General features: G+C 44.7%; 1 protein-coding gene across 2 annotated transcripts in view; it reads right to left on the bottom strand.

The window, feature by feature from the left end:
* LOC105024963 (protein bicaudal D homolog 2) overlaps positions 1–22,115 on the bottom strand; it is a 53,818-nt gene extending 31,703 nt beyond the window's left edge. For both annotated transcript variants that reach the window (XM_010895299.4, XM_010895300.3), the window contains exon 1: positions 21,521–22,115. In XM_010895299.4, the coding sequence (XP_010893601.1) occupies positions 21,521–21,760 (240 nt within the window). In that variant the 5' untranslated portion in view covers positions 21,761–22,115. The remainder of the gene's footprint in view (positions 1–21,520) is intronic.
* Positions 22,116–24,259: the final 2,144 nt, after the last annotated feature.

The following is a 24,259-nucleotide window of genomic DNA, read 5'->3' as shown; positions in this document are numbered from 1 at the left end:
AATTCCGGATGAGTCCATATATTATGGGATGGATGTAATCAGAGCTACTGCTGGGTTCTGATCTTGATGGGACTCTGGGCCGACAGCGGATCACAACATCACAGTCAGCTTTATCATCATGTGATGTTCTGGTCGGGAAGTCATCTTTGATGTTTTTTTACACCATCATTTATTTTTTATACTCTCTCTTTTTCTTTGTCTCTCATCTTTCCTAAGTCTATTGCAAACAGAATTATAGGGAATAAGATTACCAGTTGTATGATTACAAACTTGTGATTGGTCTTCAAAGAGATTCATATGGATAATGAGTACCGTCTGAACTGTCGTGAGTGCAATATACAATTAAATTATCACGCAAACCTCAAAGAACAAACCTTAGTTACTGTGAATAAAGATCCAGAATGGATGGATGTCAATTTTTGGTGCTACAAGCTAACTAACACAATTTTGCTCAAACAGAGTGGCCTGACTACGTTGTTTATATACACTCACCTAAAGGATTCTTAGGAACACCTGTTCTATTTCTCATTAATGCAATTATCTAATCAACCAATCACATGGCAGTTTCAATGCATTTAGGGGTGTGGTCCTGGTCAAGACAATCTCCTGAACTCCAAACTGAATGTCAGAATGGGAAAGAAAGGTGATTTAAGCAATTTTCAGAAGGGAAAATTTTCAGAAGGGAGTATTTCACAATCTGCTCAGTTACTGGGATTTTCACGCACAACCATTTCTAGGGTTTACAAAGAATGGTGTGAAAAGGGAAAAACATCCAGTATGTGGCAGTCTTGTGGGCGAAAATGCCTTGTTGATGCTAGAGGTCAGAGGAGAATGGGCCGACTGATTCAAGCTGATAGAAGAGCAACATTGACTGAAATAACCACTCGTTACAACCGAGGTATGCAGCAAAGCATTTGTGAAGCCACAACACGCACAACCTTGAGGCGGATGGGCTACAACAGCAGAAGACCCCACCGGGTACCACTCATCTCCACTACAAATAGGAAAAAGAGGCTACAATTTCCACGAGCTCACCAAAATTGGACAGTTGAACTGGACTGGAAGAATGTTGCCTGGTCTGATCAGTCTCAATTTCTGTTGAGACATTCAGATGGTAGAGTCAGAATTTGGCGTAAACAGAATGAGAACATGGATCCATCATGCCTTGTTACCACTGTGCAGGCTGGTGGTGGTGGTGTAATGGTGTGGGGGATGTTTTCTTGGCATACTTTAGGCCCCTTAGTGCCAATTGGGCATCGTTTAAATGCCACAGCCTACCTGGGCATTGTTTCTGACCATATCCATCCCTTTATGACCATCCTCTGATGGCTACTTCCAGCAGGATAATGCACCATGTCACAAAGCTTAAATAATTTCAAATTGGTTTCTTGAACATGTGTTGTGGAAATGTCTTCATACAATGTATTCTCACTGATTAAAGGACTGAGTCCCACTGTTTAGATGGGTAGAGGAATGTGGGGGATCTGGTATTTGCATAGGGGGCATCATTGACTGGTATCAGCTGATGAAAGGGTTACTCTTTATCTCCTTATCTGTATAAACTCACCAGGGCATCTATTGTCTGTTCGGGTTCGGTTGGAACCCTTAGAGTTGAAGAAGGTATTTAGGGCAGGAAGGAGAGCTGTCCCTTTGTGTGATGTTTAGGTTATAATGAAACAAAGGGAATGTGTTTGATTGACATGAGACAGATGGCAGCATCTTACCACACCCCTTTTTCCTATGTGATATATACAGTTGAATGAACTATATTGAGTTAGAGACTATTCACTGTTACTTTGTAACCTGCGTATTCTCTCCTTGCAAGTTTTATTAAAACCGTTTATTGCGCAATTGATTTCTCCTGTCTTACCTACCATTTTCATAGAAATATTTGGACTTTAGAAATTGCCATCACACATGACAGTGAGTTCACGGTACTGAAATGGCCCCCACAGTCACCAGATCTCAACCCAATAGGGCACCTTTGGGATGTGGTGGAACGGGAGCTTCGTGCCCTGGATGTGCATCCCACAAATCTCCATCAACTGCAAGATGCTATCCTATCAATATGGGCCAACATTTCTAAAGAATGCTTTCAGCACCTTGTTGAATCAATGCCACGTAGAATTAAGGCAGTTTTGAAGGCAAAAGGGGGTCAAACACAGTATTAGTATGGTGTTCCTAATAATCCTTTAGGTGAGTGTATATTGTATCGAAGAAGACGCTAGATTATTCTGTTGTGTAAACTTACAGATACCGATAGCTGGAGACGCCACCTTCTGAGATGCACGTGTAGCAAACAAGCATTTCGGTACATTTTTACCTGATTGACGGTGAAAACTAAGATAAGCCGATTTAGCGTTTTACTCTCTCTCTCGTAATGTAAACAAGCCCTATGACATCATAGAAAGTTGATAATATGATTAGCCATAACAAAATCGCTCATCGTGGAACATATGCTTGACCGAACAGTCTTATTTAACAAAAAGCCTGTTTCTGTTTGCGTCTCAGTGTAAGAACCTGTCCAGATATGTCATGATATTTATTCCCTTAATCTGTCATCCCAAAGGGTTCAGTTATTCTGGTCCAAAGGTTGCTGATTAGAGGGCAAGGCCTGACAGGACTTACAGGATAGGACTTACAGGAAGTAGTATGTGACGGGTTAAAAACATATGATCCTAAACAGTTCCTCACCAGAATCACTGACTGGCCAAAAAGTACATCTAAATGAATGTTACACCTTGATCCTCTACTCCAAAAAGCATCACCACAGCTCCTCCCTGGTACGGGAAAGGGAGGAATTGGATAGGTTGAGGCTTAGTATCAGCTACAAACAAATCAATATCTTCAACCTTCAAAAGATGAGCCTGTTGAAGCCTAACTAAACCCCTGCTGACTGAGAGGATGTCTTTTTTTTCCTTGTTTTCAACTGGAGAGAATCAGGGATTTTAATAGAGGGGTTTGGGGCAGAGCCAAAATTGTGGGTGAACGATGAGCAATGTCCTCCAGAGATTCTGCAAAACCTTCAGAAGCAGAAGATCAAACCAGCCAAGCTTCACAGCTAAGCCCTATCTATTCTGGGTTCTCTGTTCCTCAGAGTGTGTGTGTGCGCGTGCGTGTGCATATGCTACAGTCCACTGAGAAAGGCCCATGGTGAACAAATCAAAACCTGATTTTTCCACAAACATTGCCTCAGGAACCAACCCTGTTAGAGGCCATACTATCCAGATCGGCCCCTGATCTCTGACCTTGTGTTGACCAGACCTTTAAACTGTATCTGTCAACAATAAGATCGCTAACGGTCAACAAAGACTAAAGGCAAACAGGGTCCAACGTTTTGCTGCTCTGACCTCTAAACAAGCCCACTAATCACACAGTGGGTCTCTAGTTAGTGGTGGTCATTAGCCACATCAGTGTGTGTCAGATGACATGAAGATGCAGTCCTCTTTCTGGTTCCAAACAAAGACTCTGTCTGGCCTCTTTTATGAGTCTCTCCCTGTCTGTCTGCTCCTGGCTCTCTCCTGTTTCTCATTCAGGGCAATTTTGGTTTAGCGAGCAGGGTAGGGAATGTAGCAGTGTTAGAGGGCACTGCCACCCAGCTATAGCACACCTACCAGCCCCCCCCCCCCCCACCCCCCCGCCATCACAACCGCCAAGAAACCAGAGGCAAAGACAGTAATGCCTTTGAATCAGCCCCGCACAGGTTTGAAAATAAACATGTTAGCAGCGACGTGGTCAGCAATGACCGTGAAAACAGAAACACTGACACGGTCAAACCAGTTAAACATTAACCCAATGGCTAAACACACACACTTTCTATTAACCACACAAACACACACTCTTCTACAGATATTCTAACGTTTTGCATGCCCAAACACACAGTCAGGCCACACCCCAAGCACTGGAATGCAGAGGGAGTGGTGTTGTCTTACAAGATGGGTCTGTAATGATTATGAAGAGGATGGTGATGATGGTCAGTGGTTTGACCCTGCGTGCTTCTGGTGTGCCTCAACACACTGTGGACGGATTAGCGTTTCAGTGGGATTGTCGTCAGAGCTCCAAGAAGGGGATGAGAGGTCGGGAAGAAGCTCGCCTTGTGAATTCCGCCACACATGGAGCGGGAGAGAGCCTTCCACTTCGCCAAACAGAACCATCATCCCGCCCGCTCTCGTTCCCAGACCGCGCCCAGGGACAGCAGTGTCTTTTCTCTTTCTTGCGGAGCTTTGAGGTGTCCCTGTGGTTTCTATATTAGGGGGCCATTGCGAAACAGTTCCAGTGGTGAATTTCTCCCGGTGGTCTTCATACTTGTGGTCACAGGACCGCAGGCGCAGGGCACAGAAACATGAGGAACAAGGACACACGCAAACATGCGGTCCTTGGTGTTGGGTGACGTACAGTGCAGTAGGCTCTGATTAAGTCACGCGTGAGACACGTCACCTGGGCTATGCTATTGAGACAACTGAGCCTGTTCTACATTTAACAGGAGATAAAAGATGACCGTCTGGTTAACACCCTTCATTGTCCAGGACCTGTTCCAGAATGGGATTTTCTGCACAGAACAGAACCAGAAAGCCTTACTTTTCACACCCAGACAAACTCGCCATGTTATCAACGTATTCCTCACTCACACACAGGCTACTGAACAATCTCATCTCAGTTTGCCCCCAAATCTGCTATAGCACTGCAGCACATGGTTCTCCATGCTGGGTTCCTCTAGAGACAAGAGCATGTTCAAAGTTCAGTGCTGCAGTGGTTTTGAAAGATTTTAGCTGCACACACACTCGCACGCACACACCAATGCTACAGCTAAGAGCCAGAGGAGCGGAGGGCGAAAGGTTAGGGGAAACTCACAGACACACTGAAAAACTGAGGAAGACACGCAATAGGAAAATAGCATAGAAAATTGGGTTTTGTCTTGTTGTGGATGCTTCAAGCATTTTGCCTCTGCTCAGCATTTGGGTAAATGCTGCCTAAGGACCTGAGGGCCCAAATCTGAGACAGTTAATAAAACAACTACTGAGACAGGGAGAGTGTATATACCATCAGAGGAGGAGGACAGAGACAGGCAGAGTGTATATACCAACAGAGGAGGAGGACAGAGACAGGGAGAGTGTAAATACCATCAGAGGAGGACAGAGTCAGGGATAGTGAATATACCATCTGAGGAGGAGGACAGAGACAGGGAGAATGTATATACCATCTGAGGAGGACAGAGTCAGGGAGAGTGAATATACCATCTGAGGAGGAGGACAGAGACAGGGAGAATGTAAATACCATCTGAGGAGGACAGAGTCAGGGAGAGTGAATATACCATCTGAGGAGGACAGTAGGGTGATGTTAGATGGAGAATGCCAGAAGCCGAAAACCAGATTTTTTTCTTAACACACACACAGACACACACAGACACACACAGACACACACACACACACACACACACACACACACACACACACACACACACCTCTTGGCATTGCTTCTGCGCTAGAATTCCCTGCTAATAAGACTCCAGAGGCCCTTCACACGGATGATAGAAAACTTCATCCTCCACTACAGAGAAACATCAGTACAATTAATTAAGCCTGATGCGCATGATATCTCTTCCCAACACAGGGAATAGACAGAATATGTCTAGGGATGGAATTTCTGCTATGTGATTGGACAGAATAATCATAATTTATCATTAACTGAATGTCATTTCTTTTTCATAGGGAGGTTCAGAGGTTTCGAAAGACGTAATTTGGAGTTTCGCTGAAACACCTGCCTTTGTCTTTATCTGGGGCTCAGTCAGGGTCCTAATAGCACTGTGTTATTACTATCTGGGGCTCAGTCAGGGTCCTAATAGGACTGTGTTATTACTATCTGGGACTCAGTCAGGGTCCTTATAGTACTGTGTTATTACTATCTGGGACTCAGTCAGGGTCCTAATAGTACTGTGTTATTACTATCAGGGGCTCAGTCAGGGTCCTAATAGTACTGTGTTATTACTATCGGGGGCTCAGTCAGGGTCCTAATAGTACTGTGTTATTACTATCTGCGGGTCAGTCAGGGTCCTTATAGTACTGTGTTATTACTATCTGGGACTCAGTCAGGGTCCTTATAGTACTGTGTTATTACTATCGGGGGCTCAGTCAGGGTCCTAATAGTACTGTGTCATTACTATCAGGGGCTCAGTCAGGGTCCTTATAGTACTGTGTTATTACTATCTGGGACTCAGTCAGGGTCCTAATAGTACTATGTTATTAATATCAGGGGCTCAGTCAGGGTCCTAATAGTACTGTGTTATTACTATCGGGGGCTCAGTCAGGGTCCTAATAGTACTGTGTTATTACTATCTGCGGGTCAGTCAGGGTCCTTATAGTACTGTGTTATTACTATCTGGGACTCAGTCAGGGTCCTTATAGTACTGTGTTATTACTATCGGGGGCTCAGTCAGGGTCCTAATAGTACTGTGTCATTACTATCAGGGGCTCAGTCAGGGTCCTTATAGTACTGTGTTATTACTATCTGGGACTCAGTCAGGGTCCTTATAGTACTGTGTTATTACTATCTGGGACTCAGTCAGGGTCCTTATTGTACTGTGTTATTACTATCTGGGGGTCAGTCAGGGTCCTAATAGTACTGTGTTATTACTATCTGGGGGTCAGTCAGGGTCCTAATAGTACTGTGTTATTACTATCTGGGGGTCAGTCAGGGTCCTAATAGTACTGTGTTATTACTATCTGGGGGTCAGTCAGGGTCCTAATAGTACTGTGTTATTACTATCTGCGGGTCAGTCAGGGTCCTAATAGTACTGTGTTATTACTATCTGGGGGTCAGTCAGGGTCCTAATAGTACTGTGTTATTACTATCTGGGACTCAGTCAGGGTCCTTATAGTACTGTGTTATTACTATCTGGGACTCAGTCAGGGTCCTAATAGTACTGAGTTATTACTATCTGGGACTCAGTCAGGGTCCTAATAGTACTGTGTTATTACTATCTGGGACTCAGTCAGGGTCCTAATAGTACTGTGTTATTACTATCTGGGGGTCAGTCAGGGTCCTAATAGTACTGTGTTATTACTATCTGCGGGTCAGTCAGGGTCCTAATAGTACTGTGTTATTACTCGGTGAAAACAGACATTATCAACCCTGCTGCAGTACTTCAATCACTGCAGTCGGCTCTTTCACACGTTCCTCTTTATTCGTTATCTGGGAGTGTGTTTTTTAGAAGCTATGGCTTATTACTATGGATGGTGTTGTAGTTATCATTCCAGGTCAGGGTTGAATGTACACCTGAACAAAATAAACCATGTTCCCTATTCAACATTTAAGAACCAAACTACAGTAAAAATTAAGAGACCACTGCACCTTTTTCTTTCCTTTCCAAAAAAGTCAAAAAGGAAGGTTTTGAGTGAGGAACAGAAGGGTTAAAATTAAGAGACCACTGCCAATTGAACGCTTCTGTTTCTCACTCAAAACCCTCCTTTTCAACTTTTTTGTAAAGGATTTTATTTTTTATGGAGCTGTACATGAGGAGACAGGGTAATTTTCTGCAGAGTTTGGACCCGAACTGAGACATTTATTTAAGTAAAATGAACCCTAGACATTAAACCCCTAGAGGACATGTCTCCCTCCAAGAGAAAGAAAACTGTTATTCTGACCGGATGCCATTTCACAACTTTACCAACTCTGAGAACCCCATTTTTCAGAACAACCTTCTCCTCTTATTTCACCTCCAGTCTCAACAGAAGAATACGGAAAGCAATTCTTAACACGCAGTCAATTGATAAGAAATATTCCCATCATTGTATTTCATAGTTTAAATCCTTATCAGTTGAATTGTAACAAACCAGCCATAGAACATAATAAAGGATATTTCTAGGCACCATCTGTCAATAGAAAATAAGCCAGGCAGCTGGTGGGATACTAACTTCTACAGCTTGTGTGTGCAGTCTATTGTCAGTTAGGTATCGACCGCGAGGAAGGAAACATCTCGAGAGGGGGCTCGATATGGACCGTAATAGAGCCAGCCGCTGATAGCATCGCTCACATCCCAAACGCTCAGCGCCTCCTCAGTCAGCGCTCAGGCTGCCAGTGATTTGCAATGCAAAGATGGTGTTATCTGGGGCCAGGCGGGTGGGTCCGTTGATCCGACCGCTCTCTGCCACTAAACACAGGGAGACCTGTCTCTCTGGGCCGTCCCGCCCACGCCCCCCGGGGGAGCCGCAGTCGTTATGGTTACCGTGCCAATTACTGTGACAGAACCGGGGACGTGGGGTGGGGGGGGCACAGACACAGACGGAGGTTTTAGTGCCCTGCTGAGGGAAGGAAAGAGATAAAGAGACAGTGAGAGAGACGAGAGAGAGAGAGAAAATAGACAGAGAGAGAGACAGAGACAGAGAGAGAGAGAGAGAGAGAGAGGGGGGGGGGGGGTGGGTTTTTGTCTGTCTGTGGTGGGTTCGACTGTTAATTTTACTCATGTACTGTGAGTGTCATGATGATTAACATGATTCATAACTCTAAAGCGACTGAACTCTCCACAGTGTGTATTAACCCTGGCCTACATTCCAGGGAGAGTCATTCTTCGTAATGTCACCGGAGACAAACTCAGACCAAAAAATGACTTCCACGACTGACCCACTTCCTGTTTTCAACCAAATGTACACACACGCGCTCACATGCACACACGGATCCAACTGCGATTGTATTGATTGCTTTTCCCTGTCAAAGCCAAGGTCAGGGAAGGGGGAAGAACGCCCAGACATTAAATCCATTTTTACCCTCTTTCCATCGTCCAGATGACGTTTTTTTGAAGAGGGGGTTTAACTGGCATATCACACAGCTCATTGCAATGTCATTCCAGAGTTCATGAAGGCAGCTGTCATTTAATCCCACTCATTATCTTATATTCGATGGATGCTGCTTATGAGATCTTAATGCAGTCTCCATCAGTAGTCTCATAAATCATTACTCTGACCCTGACATTAATCACAAGGAGGGGACAGAGAGATGACTTGATTAGCTTCCTTCCTGGTGATCCTCAACTCCTAAAACAAATTCAGTCTCTCATCTGCTCCATTCCTCATTCTCATTCTCTTCTTTTCTTACTTCTACCACCGTACACCCCAAAACCCTCAACCTCTCCAACACTGACAGGCAAACTGCAGCCGAACAGTGGTTAAGAACTTCCCCTCCAGTCGTGGTTCTGAAACCCCATTTGGCAGGTGCCTGGTGGGACCGGCAGGGTCCCTGAAGAGAGTAGGCAGGTTCCCACAGGAAAGCCCAGCATTAAACCTGCTTCTCCCATCTCCCACTCTCCCTCTCCTCTCCCCCATTCCCCTATCCCTCTCCCCATCTCTCCCTCTCCTCTCCCCCATTCCTCTCCCCATCTCCTCTCCCCCATTCCCCTATCCCTCTCCTCTCCCCCATTCCTCTCCCCATCTCTCCCTCTCCTCTCCCCCATTCCCCCATCCCTCTCCCCATCTCTCCCTCTCCCTCTCCTCTCCCCATCCCTCTCCCCATCTCTCCCTCTCCTCTCCCCCATTCCCCTCCCCATCTCTCCCTCTCCTCTCCCCCATTCCCCCATTCCTCTCCCCATCTCTCCCTCTCCTCTCCCCCATTCCCCTATCCTTCTCCCCATCTCTCCCTCTCCTCTCCCCCATTCCCCTATCCCTCTCCCCATCTCTCCCTCTCCTCTCCCCCATTCCCCTATCCCTCTCCCCATCTCTCCCTCTCTCACACGCCTACTCTTCAAGTACCCACTGAGAAACTGGCACACATCCAATTACAATCTCCCCCCAGCTCCCCTCCTTTCTAAAACACACAACCCCCGCTCCCCCAGTCTACAACAAGTCCCTTGTTGTGATCATTCTTGATCGTTAGCTTATTCCTCCAACCTTTCCCCGCCCACCCTCCTTGTCTGACATATAACAGCCCATATACCAGTGGTTTTCTAGGGTTCCACGACCAGGCGTTCCCCAGCTCTGCTGGGAAAGAATGACAGAGGACACGGGGAGTGGAGAAAAGGGAAGAGACCCAGACTCACTGGCCTACTTATACTGAAGACCTGAAGGGGAGAGGAATGGCAGGGGATGGGGGAGCAACAGACACCTCTTTCCTGATAACAACGCCCATGTTTACCAGAAGTGAAATGAGAAGAGGGCCCTGTGGATTTCATTGATGGAGAGGAGAGCAAAGAGGCAGCCTCTTACAGCTAGCCTGCTTCACATTGAGAGGCTCTCCAAACGCCTGTGGTAAAACATGTATCTAGGCAAGAGGGGTGAAGAGGAGGGGCCTCTCACGAGGGGACGACGGCTGAAAATTAGGCTACAGCTAAAGAGGGGTGCACATAAGAACAGGCAACATTACAAAAGTCAACATTAATATATGTCTACTACTTCCTGTAGTCTGTGACAATCCACAGTAGGCAAACCAGAAACCCATGCAGAATCTGGACCGTCTCTTCAACACGTTCATTCAAACAGTCACCAGTGGTCTTTATTCACCCAGTCTGACACCTCATCTAAATCTCTGATTACCATATCTGAGCTTTTTCATTTCAGATCAGGGTGGGGCTGCTGTCTTTCTTTTATTTATGAAGAAAAAAATTAAGGCATCCACCATCTGTCTATTCATGCCATAAATATCCTCAATCCCCACACTCTGTACTATGCTAATGAGCCCCCCCACCCCCCAAGCCCCTCTTTTGTTTTTAGCCATGCTCCTGCACCCCAAGGGGATCTCTGATCCTCCCTAAGGGCCAAGTCTCCCCCTGTACGCCCTCAGGGGTTCCTCCTAGTGTAGGGGTTTATGAGGATCGATCCTGTCACACTGAGGGGGTGTTTCTGGGCCCGGGTACCCTGAAGATCAACACCTCAGCAGCGTCACAGCATCATCTAAGACTGGCAGATGTTCTCCCATATACACATATACACATATACACATATACATACATACATACACATACATACATACAGTGGGGAGAGCAAGTAGTTGGTACACTGCCAATACTGCAGGTTTTCCTACTTACAAAGCATGTAGAGGTCTGTAATTTTTATCATAGGTACACTTCAACTGTGAGAGACGGAATCCAGAAAATCCCATTGTATGATATTTAAATAATTAATTTGCATTTTATTGCATGACATAATTACTTGATCACCTACCAACCAGTAAGAATTCCGGCTCTCACTGACCACTCATTACCTGTTTTAACTGCACCTGTTTGAACTTGTTACCTGTATAAAAGACACCTGTCCACACATTCAATCAAACAGACTCCAACCTCTCCACAATGGCCAAGACCAGAGAGCTGTGTAAGGACATCAGGGATAAAATTGTAGACCTGCACAAGGCTGGGGTGGGCTACAGGACAATAGGCAAGCAGCTTGGTGAGAAGGCAACAACTGTTGGTGCAATTATTAGAAAATGGAAGAAGTTCAATCTCCCTCGGTCTGGGGCTCCATGCAAGATCTCACCTCATGGGGAATTAATGATCATAAGGAAGGTGAGGGATCAGCACAGAACTACATGGCAGGACCTGGTCAATGACCTGAAGAGAGCTGGGACCACAGTCTCAAAGAAAACATGGATGTGGAAACATCATTCTTTGGGGATGCTTTTCTGCAAAGTGGACAGGACGACTGCACCATATTGAGGGGAGGATGGATAGGGCCATGTATCACGAGATCTTGGCCAACAACCGCCTTCCCTCAGTAAGAGCATTGAAGATGGGTCGTGGCTGGGTCTTCCAGCATGACAACGACCCGAAACACACAGCCAGGGCAACTAAGGAGTGGCTCCGTAAGAAGCATCTCAGGGTCCTGGAGTGGCCTAGCCAGTCTCCAGACCTGAACCCAATAGAAAATCTTTGGAGGGAGCTGAAAGTCCGTATTGCCCAGCGACAGCCCCGAAACCTGAAGGATCTGGAGAAGGTCTGTATGGAGGAGTGGGCCAAAATCCCTGCTGCAGTGTGTGCAAACCTGGTCAAGAACTACAGGAAACGTATGACCTCTGTAATTGCATACAAAAGGTTTCTGTAACAAATATTAAGTTCTGCTTTTCTGATGTTCTGATCAGGGATATATATATGTATACATATCAACATTTTCGGTCTTCTTCCTATTGAGCTCCATTTTCTAGCCGATTCTCACTCTCACCAAGAGGACATTTACCACCAATGTTGGGTTGGACATGGACTTTTTACTAGTGTTCTCTCTCTCCTATTCTCTCAAAGAAGTCCAGCCTGGTCTGTAGTCGTATCTCAGCTGTAGCTGGCCTCCTGTTTTTTACCCAGCTGCGGCCGTGTGGAGGTAAACAGGAAGCAGGATCTGGGCAGTAATTCAATAGGGGGAAGGAGCTGTTGGGAGCAGCAGGGAGCTGGCTGACGGAAAGCAGACAGCCATTTGTCTGGAGTGATGAGGCCAAACAAGGTTGAGACGAGTGGGTGCTGTTTAATGTTATTGCCATACGTTTCTACACGTCACATCTGAAAAGCGGTAGAGTCAAGGAAAATGGGTCGTTGTTTTGGCACCGTGGTAGGGACAGGTCATTTATTAAAAGCCTAGAATCACAGGAGTGGGACGGGGAAGATATCTTGTTGCTCACGTTGTTGGGAGAAGCGGGTACAGAGTTCAGGCTATCTGTTTCCCCGGGTCTGTTAGGGGGAGGCTGTAAACCAGACTTGTGCATCGCTAGGTGCCTGGAGCAACTTGTACAATGCAAAGTGAAGAGTCTGAACATGTCAGAGTTAATCCACGCACTGTAAAAAAACGTTTTAGACAGCATACAAGTAAACACCCACCTGCACACAGCCACACACGTTTACAACTCAGCAGAAATAGCATCCTACAACCAGCCTATACACCGATAGGGGATTTCTTCTAACCATGAGGAGAACAGAGAGAGACCCAAAAATAAAACACTACCATTGCTGTTATAAATGCAACTTATTCAGGGTTTGCAATGCACTGCCGGTCTAGTACAAATGGCATGTGTCTGTGAATTAATCTAGAAGCAGCTTGAGTCGAACACCAGCGAATGTCTTGGGACTGACAGGCCTCTCAGAATGTGTGTAAACACCACTATCAGCACAACAACCAGTTGGATTTAGAACGTCTGACAGAAAATGTATGTTAAGTTGGATGAAAAATGTGCTGAAGAGTGCATTCTGCGGGTAAGACAAAACGTCCACGCCAATCAGAGGCACCGACAGAATGTGATGACGAAGAGCAAATATGAACAACAGGAAGAGGAGGATGACGGGAAGGGTAGAAGTGTAAAAGGACAAGAATGAATGGGCCCCCTGTCTCAGTTAACCGCACAAACCTTGTAACACACACACACACACACAGTTTAAGGTGGCCCATTCGCAGACATTCGGATCGTTGTGTGGAGGGGATTATGAAGAGGAGGAAGGAGAATGTCAGACATACACACACACACACACACACACAGACGAAGGCCAGAGCTCCTCTGTTTGAACCCTGACGTTGTTACAGAGTTCCTCAGGCCCGTTGTAATGACATCAACCTCCACTTACAGCCTGATGCGGTTGTACAGGTCTCCGCTAACATGACTACACTAGTGGAACAATGAACCTGCTGAAGGCTGCAGGGCCACCGTAATGCTACTCTCAACACACTGTGACTGGACCAGTTCTTTCTGAGATGCCTCAATCTGATGTTTAAAGTGTTTCATTTCACACACACAAACGCTTGTTTTTCTGGGCACACACACCTGTTTATATTTTCTATTCACTTACTCTAAAATTATGTCTGACCCCAAAACCAAACCAAAACCAAACCTTTTTACAAGTAATTGGCAAAATATTCTCACTTCGCCTGACCTTTCATGAGTTACAAAACATGTGACTTCTGCTTCTCAAAAGTATCGTTACACTCCTACGAGCACAAATACACACAGATATTCATTGTCAACATTAATCAGAAAACACACATTGGGAGTCTTTCTGTCTTCCCGAATCCCATGGGTGCTCAAAAAACTAAATTGCCGTTATCCTCAGCCTAACGCCCTCCGAAAGCTAAATGCAGCTAATATGGCCCAAGTCTGTAATCTGGGGATCATGCTGCAGCAGAGAGGGCAGACGGGGGTCAGAGAATTAACCCACTGTGGGGGTGGGGTCCATCCTGGTGGGCGAGGGTGCACGTCCACACGGGGCCTTCCACCACAACAGAGAAGGACTCAACAGTGGCTGAAATTAGACACGTTTCCCCAGAACTTCATTTTGTCTCAGAACTACTAGCAGACCAGGTCTGAAAGAATGAGGGCAGGGTCAGTGAGACCTGGTAACCACACCAGGTCTGAGTGAATGAGAGGGCGGGGTCAATGAGACCAGGCAAGTGAGCTGGATCATGACGGGACACAGGTAAGACGCTTTCTCTCTGACCTGAGCGACGGAAGAAACCTCCCAGGGATGACATCATCACGACTACTGTAAATAGACGCGTGACAGCCCAACTCCACACAGCAGGTGTGCTGCAGACACCGCTAGAAGCCAGAGAGGTTATCTAACAGAAAGTTATCCTGGAGGGCTGAGAGATAAAACACCAGACGCCCGAAATTCTAAACCTTTCCCCTTGAAAAATCACAACAATTCTCCTGTCTGACACCCCACCCACCAAAAACAACCCTCATAACTGAAGAGAAACAATTAAGGCTGCTGCCACCATTATACCACTCTAGCCCAGCGCACTCTTTCACACACACCTCACGTCTGTTTTAACACAGCCAAAAAAAACAAGCAAAAGCCCTTCACCACGAAGTACCTGGGAGGTATACCCAACGACAAAAACGCTTGGTCCGTTATGAATGCAGCTTCATCTGAGGATTGAAACAAAAGCCCTTAAAGTCATTCAACATCGACAGAAGGCTTTCAAATTGGGGTGAGCTGAGGATCTTTTTGTTTGTGCCCATCGCCATATGGTCATTCTCTCCAAGACTGTGGAGGGACTCATTACGGCCTCCCTTTGAACCTCGGGTTTGACAACCTCAAGGTTGTGTTTCTGAGACATTGCTTTAAGGGCCCACACGTCCTCTGTCTGTCTTCATAATAGTTAGGCATAATCCACAGGTCACCAGAGGAGCAGACGGTCAGACTTTGGAGTAGGCGAGCAAAGGCGCCAGGCTTGGTAGACCAACAGGCCCGGGGAGGAACATCAGGACAGCAGCACCCAGACCGGCCCTCCCTTCCCTGGAGCTGAGCACTGAGTGTCGCTGGGTCCTGGCCCAGCTCCCAGACCTCCATAAGCCCTGAGCATAGTGGCTAGGCGTCATCCTCTTAGGCCCAGAAGGGTGGGGATTTGGGACTTTATTTAGTGCCATTTAAAATAGATTATCCCTTAATTGAGGAACGGATGCTGAGCACTGGAGCGCCGCAGATGAAAGGGACTGTTAAAATACCCCCTAAAACAACATGTGTGTGGGGGGTCCCAGAGAAGATCCATATAAAACGTGTGGTCAGTGGCTCCAGGGAGAGAGGCCCTGTTTATCACTGACCATCCCCACCATTAGGTCTCCATAATGTGGCAAACACTGCAGACAAACACCCCTTATAAACAGGTGCCAAACCAATGGTGGGACTACAAACAACAACATGGACTTTACAACATATTTGCCCTTATAAAAGAGCAGATGCGACTGTGTTATCCTTCTGTTTTTAAAAGGCATCCAACAAGGATGCTGGGTCTTTGACACAACTGACACTTTGGAGGGGTTTAAAGTCGCACTGAACATCTCTGTCGAAGGACAATGTGTGCTTTAGTGATGGGGCATTGAAAAACGGAACAAAAAGTGACCAGTCTTTTCAAACAACACCACAATGGGACCCCTCTCTCAATCTCTCCTTTGTTGTCCACGGTGTTCTGTGAGCGTTTAACCCTGCCTTCGTCTGTGACACCCAAGACCTGTGAACCTGATTGGGTTCAGGCATACAAAGGCCAGTGAGCCGAGGACAGAGCTCCCGGTTTTTATCGAACTTAACCGTGTTCTGGCCTATGACTGTATATGGGAGAATTCCACAGCCACATCCCCAGCTGCTGGAGAGAGAAGGGCAAAGACAGTGGTAATAGGGAGGGAGTGTGATTGAATAGCTGCAGTGTTCTGTGACATCACTCTGTAATGCCTCAAGAGCCCAGAGAACACTGGCCTTTCTCATGACAACAAAAGTGTGTGTGTGTGTGTGTGTGTGTGTGTGTGTAACATCATTGGTCTTGCACTGGCAAGAAATATGGAGAAATATTTGTAAGGAAATTACAAATGTCCAATATGCCAATTGTCTGCAACAAAACAGCAATAATTTTAGAGTTTTGTCTGTGTTACGGTTGCACAGGACTGGGAAACACCCGGAGCTTCAGAGTTGCTACATGCTAGAGCAACAGTTGCTTGAGATGATGTCACATGAAATATTGCATCCCAGTTGCGTAACACCAGCCTCAACTTTACAACAGTTTAGATATGCCAAAGTAAATAACTCATAGTTTCTTCTCGCTGTAAGTCATGGCTAGGATTGTGTATGAGGCATCACAGTACTTTTCACACTACTTTTGTTGGCAGAAATAAGCCATTTCTAGAAATTCCAGAAATTATTTTGGGGGAGGGGGGGCTTTAATAACAAACAATTTAATAAGCCTAGATGTTTATCTTAGACTAGGCCTTTAGTTGCTGACAATAAGATGCTGTAATCTTTACTGACCCGGTTTTGTGTCTGTATCTTGGCCGAAGCCCGCCAGGTTAGAACAGCGGGTGTTCTGGGATTTTGTTAACTATTACTAACATTTGAAAGTGTAGTGCAAAATGAAAGGTGAAAGTCCAGAATCGTATCATCCCATGGAGTGCTTATTGGTAAAACAATCTCAAGGTAAACTCTGATTGCCCAACCCTAAACTTTCAATGCATTCTTTCATGCAAGATAAAAATCTGTGTAAGCTGTGTCCGCTGACCACAGTGTGGACAATAAAGCACCCTTATCACCTCATAAAATAAAGAGAAGAGCAAAATCTCCTCCGATTATGAAAGCAAGTTGACCTAAAGGTTTCGATATGATCTGATCAGGGGAGACTAACAAAAGGAGAAAAAAAGAACCCACTTTAAACACCGGAGAAGCACCCCAGGATACCCCAGAAGAGCCAGGGGTCAACTGAACGAGGATGTGTTCAAACAGATGGACATGCTAATCCAACAGCTCAGGGCCCCTCCCTCTCTTTTTTCCATGTGAATGGGTAGCTGGCAACAGTCACCAAGCAGAAACCACACTACCCCAGGAAGGTGGGGGAAGATTGGGAATGAGGAAAGTCTACTTGTCAATGGGTCACTCACTCACAAACACTGACAAGACTCAAAGCAAAGCCAGAGAGGTTGCGACCTTACGCTACAGCTACGCCTGCTATGGAACGTAAGAAGAGAGTGAGAGATCTGAGGAATGACAATATACCAGAAACAGGAATGTGAAGCCTGCAGTTGTATGTGACTACGGAAGCAGGGAGTCAGGGCGACTAACTAGCTGGGCAGAATTCCAAAAAGGCTGCTTAAAAAATATATAAACATGAGGGAAATAACATCGGTGGACAGACATGTAGAAAGGCGGAATATATCCTCTGAATGTACATGACTGAACCCATCCATTGAGTCGGGTGTTTAGTTCCACATTACGTCCTGCCGTGTCTTAGCCGCAAAGCGCTAATCTGAGGAGTAGCTGCCAATACAGTCACTCACTCATTCACACCGGTAGTATAGCCTGCTGGAAGAGCTCCATGCCGGCCATTCAAATGAAGGCAGAGCCCGGTGCTGTTACTAGGCAACAGCACCGCCATGACATCTTCCATCTCCTCACGCTGCCTCCTAAGTGGTGTTGACTTACGTGCGTGTTTCTGTGCCTGTGTGATCTTGCCCTGCTTTCTCCATCCAGATTGGGACAAAAGAGTAACATCTTATTTTAAAGCACAACAAATATTACGTTTTACAAACGTTCTGTGTCCCTCATGTGGTTGGTGTTCAATGTGGGACAGACAGTGTGTACATTTCCCAAGTCCTTTATTCTGACCTGTCTAAGTCCTCCAAAAGAACGGGAAAAGAGAAAAAGGACAACCAAACATGGTTTTCATCAGTGTAAATAGTAGACAGGTACTGGTGTGTAATAAACACAAATCACCAGAATGGTATTCAATATTTATCTAACAACAAAGTAGTTAAACAGTCCTAACCAGCCCTGGAGACAAAGTACAAGCAACATTATGTTTGCGGTGGTCAGCATGACCTTTGACGGTCGCCAAATAAAACTAATAATAGCTGTAGATCACCATCGCTGCTAATCGCATTCCCTTAACTCAGGGAAATAGAAATGAGCTATTTGAAGTACTGAATGTGTCATTCTTCTGGGGGCCATCAGGGCTATGAGTTTCAGAAGAATTACAATTCTCTCATCTGTCACAGATGTTTTACCTCTGGCATCCTATATGACATGAAATTTGGAGTTATTATTGTATTTACAGCAGACATCTCCACTGAGATAAATTTATAGACATTGGTCTGACAGGGGGCTCTGCTGTTTCTGACCATGTACACCAGGTGCTTTCCCACACTGAATTTGAGGAAGTCAGAGATTAATCTGTCTATTTTCAGTCCTGATAACAGGGACTGAATTCAGATAACAGAGCTTCCTGCCTCTATATACCTCCACTGAAAAACAAGAGGACTGGGAATGACAGACTGGGCCTCATGGGGAAAAGGAAGGTAAACATGGTCCTCTTAGGGTCATCTTCTGAAATGAACCCTGACCAATGACCCAAGGCCGACATTTAACCCTAAACACTAGACAACCCAAGTAGCCCTGCACATCACTGGCTTTAGGTTTTAATTGGGGTTAAAGGCGACAAAGAATCATAAAGGGTATATCGCCGTCACTGAAAACCTATCGCTGGATGGAAGGTCACTATCAGCCAGGACTGGTCCATACAGCTAACAATAGCAGTAATAAAAGCATTGTTCAATGCATCTCCCCTTATTCCCAGAGGAGAGGTAAAAACACAATGGCAATGACATCATATCCTTAGCTAGGCAACATCAACACCTGCGACTAAAAAGTCTCAATTCATTTGACAAATAGCAATTGGACAGCTCAATAGAAATCTCAATACCCACAGTAACCCCACAAATGGCCCAGAACCCACTCTGGGAGTGGGGGAAACCGGATGTGATTTCCCGGTGCACAGCATCTGATCGCAAAACCGGAAACACAAATGGCGGATATTAGACATTCATTAGACACTTGTCAATGAATAACCAATGAGCCTGGTCAGACGGACTAACAAGACTATGTCACCACATCACATCACCTCCAAACTGTCAACTGAACAGTTGCATCAAAAGATCTGCTCCTCTCCCTGCATTCATTTTCATGCTCACCACCCCAATTCATGTAATTATTATGTCAACTATGTGTAGATTTTGGGTATTCTTCTGCATTATGGTTGTCTTCACCTAGCTATGCCATCACACCAATTACAATTCTGGGGATGTGTGAATATACTTGTGAATATAAAAATAATGATTCCAATCAACTTGGTTAATCAAACACACAATTGAAACCATTGTTGCTTGGTAAAAAAAAGCAAAACTAAACCACTCCTGTCTGTAACATGGAGCAACCAATTCAGCCTATTCTCACTCTCTCTATTGCTGTCATGGTAACCATTCTCGGTTGTTTCCAGTCTGTTTCCTCTACATTTGGGGGTTTTCAGGTTGTTATTCTTAGATACTGGCTAGATGAATGCCTGGGAACACAGAAGAGAGGCTTGTGAGACAGCTCCAAGAAATCCTTTCTAAAACCTAGCCACCAGCCACTGAGGGAAGGAGAATGAGACAGAGGGACAGAGACAGATGGAGAGACAGAGGGAGCAATGCATTTGTGTGAGAGAGGGATAGAAAGAGAGGATGAAGGAAAGAGACAATGGGAGAGAGACAGATAGACAGAGAGACAGAGAGAGTGATGCATTAGTTAGAGAGACAGAGAGGGGGAAAGAGAAAAGAGGGAGACAGATGGAGATTCAGCAGAAAGAAACACTGAGAAGGTGACAGAGGAGAGGGGACTCATTGAAACAGTGAGCGAAGAACAAGCATATTGTCTTAAGCTTTTACTGTGTCATTTGTGATTTACCAAGAGTTCCTCTCCCTCACTCCCTCCCTCTGCCTCATTCCTCTTCCCACTCACATATTCAGACTCTAAGGAGCTGTCTCAGGATACCCGGCCCACTGAGCCATGATGATTGGCCTGTTGTTGTCATGTGGGAGGGAACAGGGAAGTAAGATCACAGAGATAGGCTCCACATAGCAGGAAGTGACTCATCCAAGCCTGGTGAAAAATCCCAGTGCTAAAATGGACATCCTCCTTGTTCTCCCTAACTGCTGTGGGACACATGAGCTATTCTGCTGCTGACTTCCTAACCTATATCCTACTGTGCTGTCTCCTTCTGCTAAGAAAAATCAAAAGCCTGCTGAAGATTCTGCCAGGAAAGTGTAGGGAGAACTTGGACTGGCCTGTGTAAAATGTAAGTGGAAAACTATTTGGAACTACAGGGCAGTCATTTATCCTTGTCATCATGCCCTGACAAACAGACTGCATTCCTCCCATTCTTCAACGCTCCAAACTCCTAAGTTTCCACTGTAAATGGGTCATCCTTTCCACTTTTTCAGGCGGGAACTTTCAAAATTCAAAAATGACATGCCCGCCTCTTTTTCAAACCAGACTGGAAATACCAGATACAGTCCTCTGGTTTGAGAGGCTGCTTAAATACAAGAATGGTTCAAATTGGCCTTTACAAGGGTGTTTGTGTGTGTAATTGAGAGCTAGTGAAAGTGAATAAACATGGCATGCTGGACTGTGAGTTGTTCAACATTAATAAACAAGGTATGCATGGACTTTAATTAGTTAAACATTAATGAACAGGACATCAGTGGATGACCATTAATTAAATATTTTAGTGATTATATGACTTTCAGCATATCAGATAACTTATCTTCAGCCTCATTGGAGTAATAGTTTAGTAGTACAACGCATTTCAGTTCATTTCAAATTCTCATTGCAAGTTACCTTTCTGCAAACAATGAATGGGCATGCAAATAGAAAGTCATCATGTAATCAGTTTAATATCGTAAATTAGGAAAAGCTCATTTTACTGCAGTTATTTACATATTACTATTACTAGAGGGAACAGTAAATATAGGCCATGTGAGAAATATCAATTCACATGTATTCACTGACAGAACATAATCGCAAGGTTATAAAGACAACATCGTCCCCTCATCCCTCCACATATGACCTTGTGCGACGCTGGGCTCCAATCAGAAAAACTGGAATTGGCCTGTATTTTCAAACTCAATTTCAGGACATACCTTAAACGACGCCTAAAGCCGCCAGTTATAAAAATAACTATTGCAACAAAATCGGCAAACATGACATATATGTAATTCGGATGTTTATTTTTATTTTTTCCCTGTAATAAAAATTAACACCGGTAAAATAACATACCTCTTTGAGCATGTCCAGTTCCTGTCGCACCGTGTCGTATTCGACCTCCAGATCATCATACTGCTGTTTCAGCTGCTGCTTTTCCACCAGCACCGCCAGCCCGTATTCCGCCGCCTGGATCTTCTCATGGGTGGTCTCACTCAGCTCCCGGGAAAGGCGCTCGATCTCGGATCGCTGCCACTCCGGTCCGGCCTCTTGCACCAGCATTGCGTCGGAAAAGCGCTGCTCCTCCACAGACATACTATGAATGGTGCGGATGAATCAACCTCCGCGATGCGCCAGCTGATCCTACGAGGAACGGTGTGGGGACAGGACGATTTCTAGCAGTTCCAACCTGGAAGGATCGCGGAGAACCTTTTTGATGGTATAAATAATTAGATTATTCTGTATTTGAACTGCATGATTTGTACTCTTGCGTTTCTCGTTGCCGCTTTGGGTTTTACGTTTTCGGTCATGTAGCTGTGGTTCCTCTGATTTCTTCCGACAGGAGAGGCTTGTCCGTTATCCCTACAACTGCTCCATGATTGCGGTTTCTTCGCCCTTCGCCTCTCCCCCGGCTGCTCCGAGCGTTTGGGGTTGAAACCGTCAGCCGCTGTCAGATCACTCAGCTGGGGGAGACACAATAATAGTCGTTGATGGGAAATGTAGGAACACAATACACCAGCACTAATGCATTGTATTTACAGATGTCTGGCAAATGAACTCGTATCCCATAATGCACTGTTTAGCTTAGACTACGTGAAACACGGAAGCGTCATTTGATCTTCATAGGACTGCGTAGGAATCGGTTGTAATGTTCTAGCGTATTAGAGTTTGTTACTGCCGTCTTGTACCATCTGCCGGTTGTTTCTGTATCTACATTCACAACGCTGTAGAGCCGGCGTCCGGCGAGATTAAATTGGCATTTAACCGAAGCCCAACAATGTCTCATAAAAACACAAAATCAAGAAGGAGCTAATTTGAATTAAAATATTTGATCATATTAAGCTATTTATTATCACATAGTTGTTTGGCTCCTTTTTAAATCTTAATAATAACAGAAATCGTCCAAATGGTCCTGATCAAAAGTTTACTTTTGAATGTTTGGCCTTCTTACAGACACACAAGGTGACACAGGTAAAAATGACAATTACAGGTGAATTTCCCAGACTTTTTAAATTGCAATTAGTGTCTGTTGGCTCCAGAACCGTGACTATTTTCTGGCTAGTTAGTTTTGACAATTAAGTCGACCATGAGGATTCCGAATCTCCCATTAGTTTTAGTTTGTTGTTATGACATCATTTTGACCCAGAAATCCAAGATGGCCACCACCGGGTAGAGCAAAAACATAACTTTTGTACCTACTTCCATAAGGATCTGTTGCAGTAAAGTAAAATGATGAATAATATAAATATAATATTATATATATATATATATATATAGTTGATGAATGCATGACAAGTAAGCTCAAAACAGTTTTCAAATGAAACTACTTAAAATATGTCAATGCAAAATAATTTTACCCGGAACATTTTATTTTATGGACATTTTCAGTAGACAAATGACACCACAACATAGATAACACACATTTATAAGTCTCCGATTATGCTTTTGTGTTATACTTAAAATTATGACATTGTAACTGATGAATCGATGAATGACCCTTAGAGATACCTTGAGATCACTTTTGTGAGATACTATACAGTATCTCACAAGAGTGAGTACACCCCTCACATTTTTGTAAATATTTGATGATATCTTTTCATGTGAACACTGAAGAAATGACACTTCGCTAAAATGTAAAGTAGGGAGTGTACAGCTTGTATAACAGTGTACATTTTCACAGTGGGTGCGAGACACTGTGGCTTGTAGGTCTCTCCAGGTCTTCGTCTAACCAATGGATGACCAGGTGTTGGGCAAAGCTGAACATTTGACTCTTCAGAGAAGATAACCTTACTCCATTCCTCTATGGTCCAATCCTTATGGTCTTTTTTGCAAATTTCAGCCTGGCTCCGGTGATGATCTGGGGATGCTTCAGAAAGGCGGGAATCGGGCAGATTTGTCTTTGTGAAGGATGCATGAATCAAGCCAAGTACAAGGTTATCCTGGATGAACACCTGCTCCCTTCTGCTCTGACAATGTTGCCCAACTCTGAGATTTTTTTTTCTCTCCATGCCACTGAATGGAGAACCACCCGTTCAAGACCCTGTCATGGCCAGCCCAATCTCCAGACCTGAACCCCATTGAAAACCTCTGGAATTTGATCAAGAGGAAGATGGATTGTCACAAGCCATCAAACAAAGCCAAGCTACTTGAATTGTTGTGCCAGGAGTGGCATAAAGTCACCCAACAGCAATGTGACAGACTGGTGGAGAACATGCCAAGACGCATGAAAGCTGTGATAGAAATTCTGTGTTATTCCACCAGATATTGATTTCTGAACTCGTCCTAAGTTAAAACATTAGTATTTCAATATTAATTAGTTTTTTTTTGCATTATTTGTGGTCTGAAAACAATGCATCTTTCTTTGGTTATTTTGACCAGCTTTTCCTACAAATAAATACTCTAAATTACAATATTTATATTTGGAATTTGGGAGTAATGTTGTCAGTAGTTTATAGAATAAAACAAAACTGTTAAACAACCACATACCTGTGAATAGTAAAACCAGAGAAACTTTTTGCAGAGGTCTCTTAATTTTTTCCAGAGCTGTATATTATATATATATATGCATACTGATTAATGAGCAGTATTTCCCAC

This window comes from Esox lucius, chromosome 12, assembly GCF_011004845.1.
Source record: "Esox lucius isolate fEsoLuc1 chromosome 12, fEsoLuc1.pri, whole genome shotgun sequence".
NCBI lineage: Eukaryota > Metazoa > Chordata > Actinopteri > Esociformes > Esocidae > Esox > Esox lucius.
This window is presented reverse-complemented; position numbering and strand designations above follow the sequence as displayed.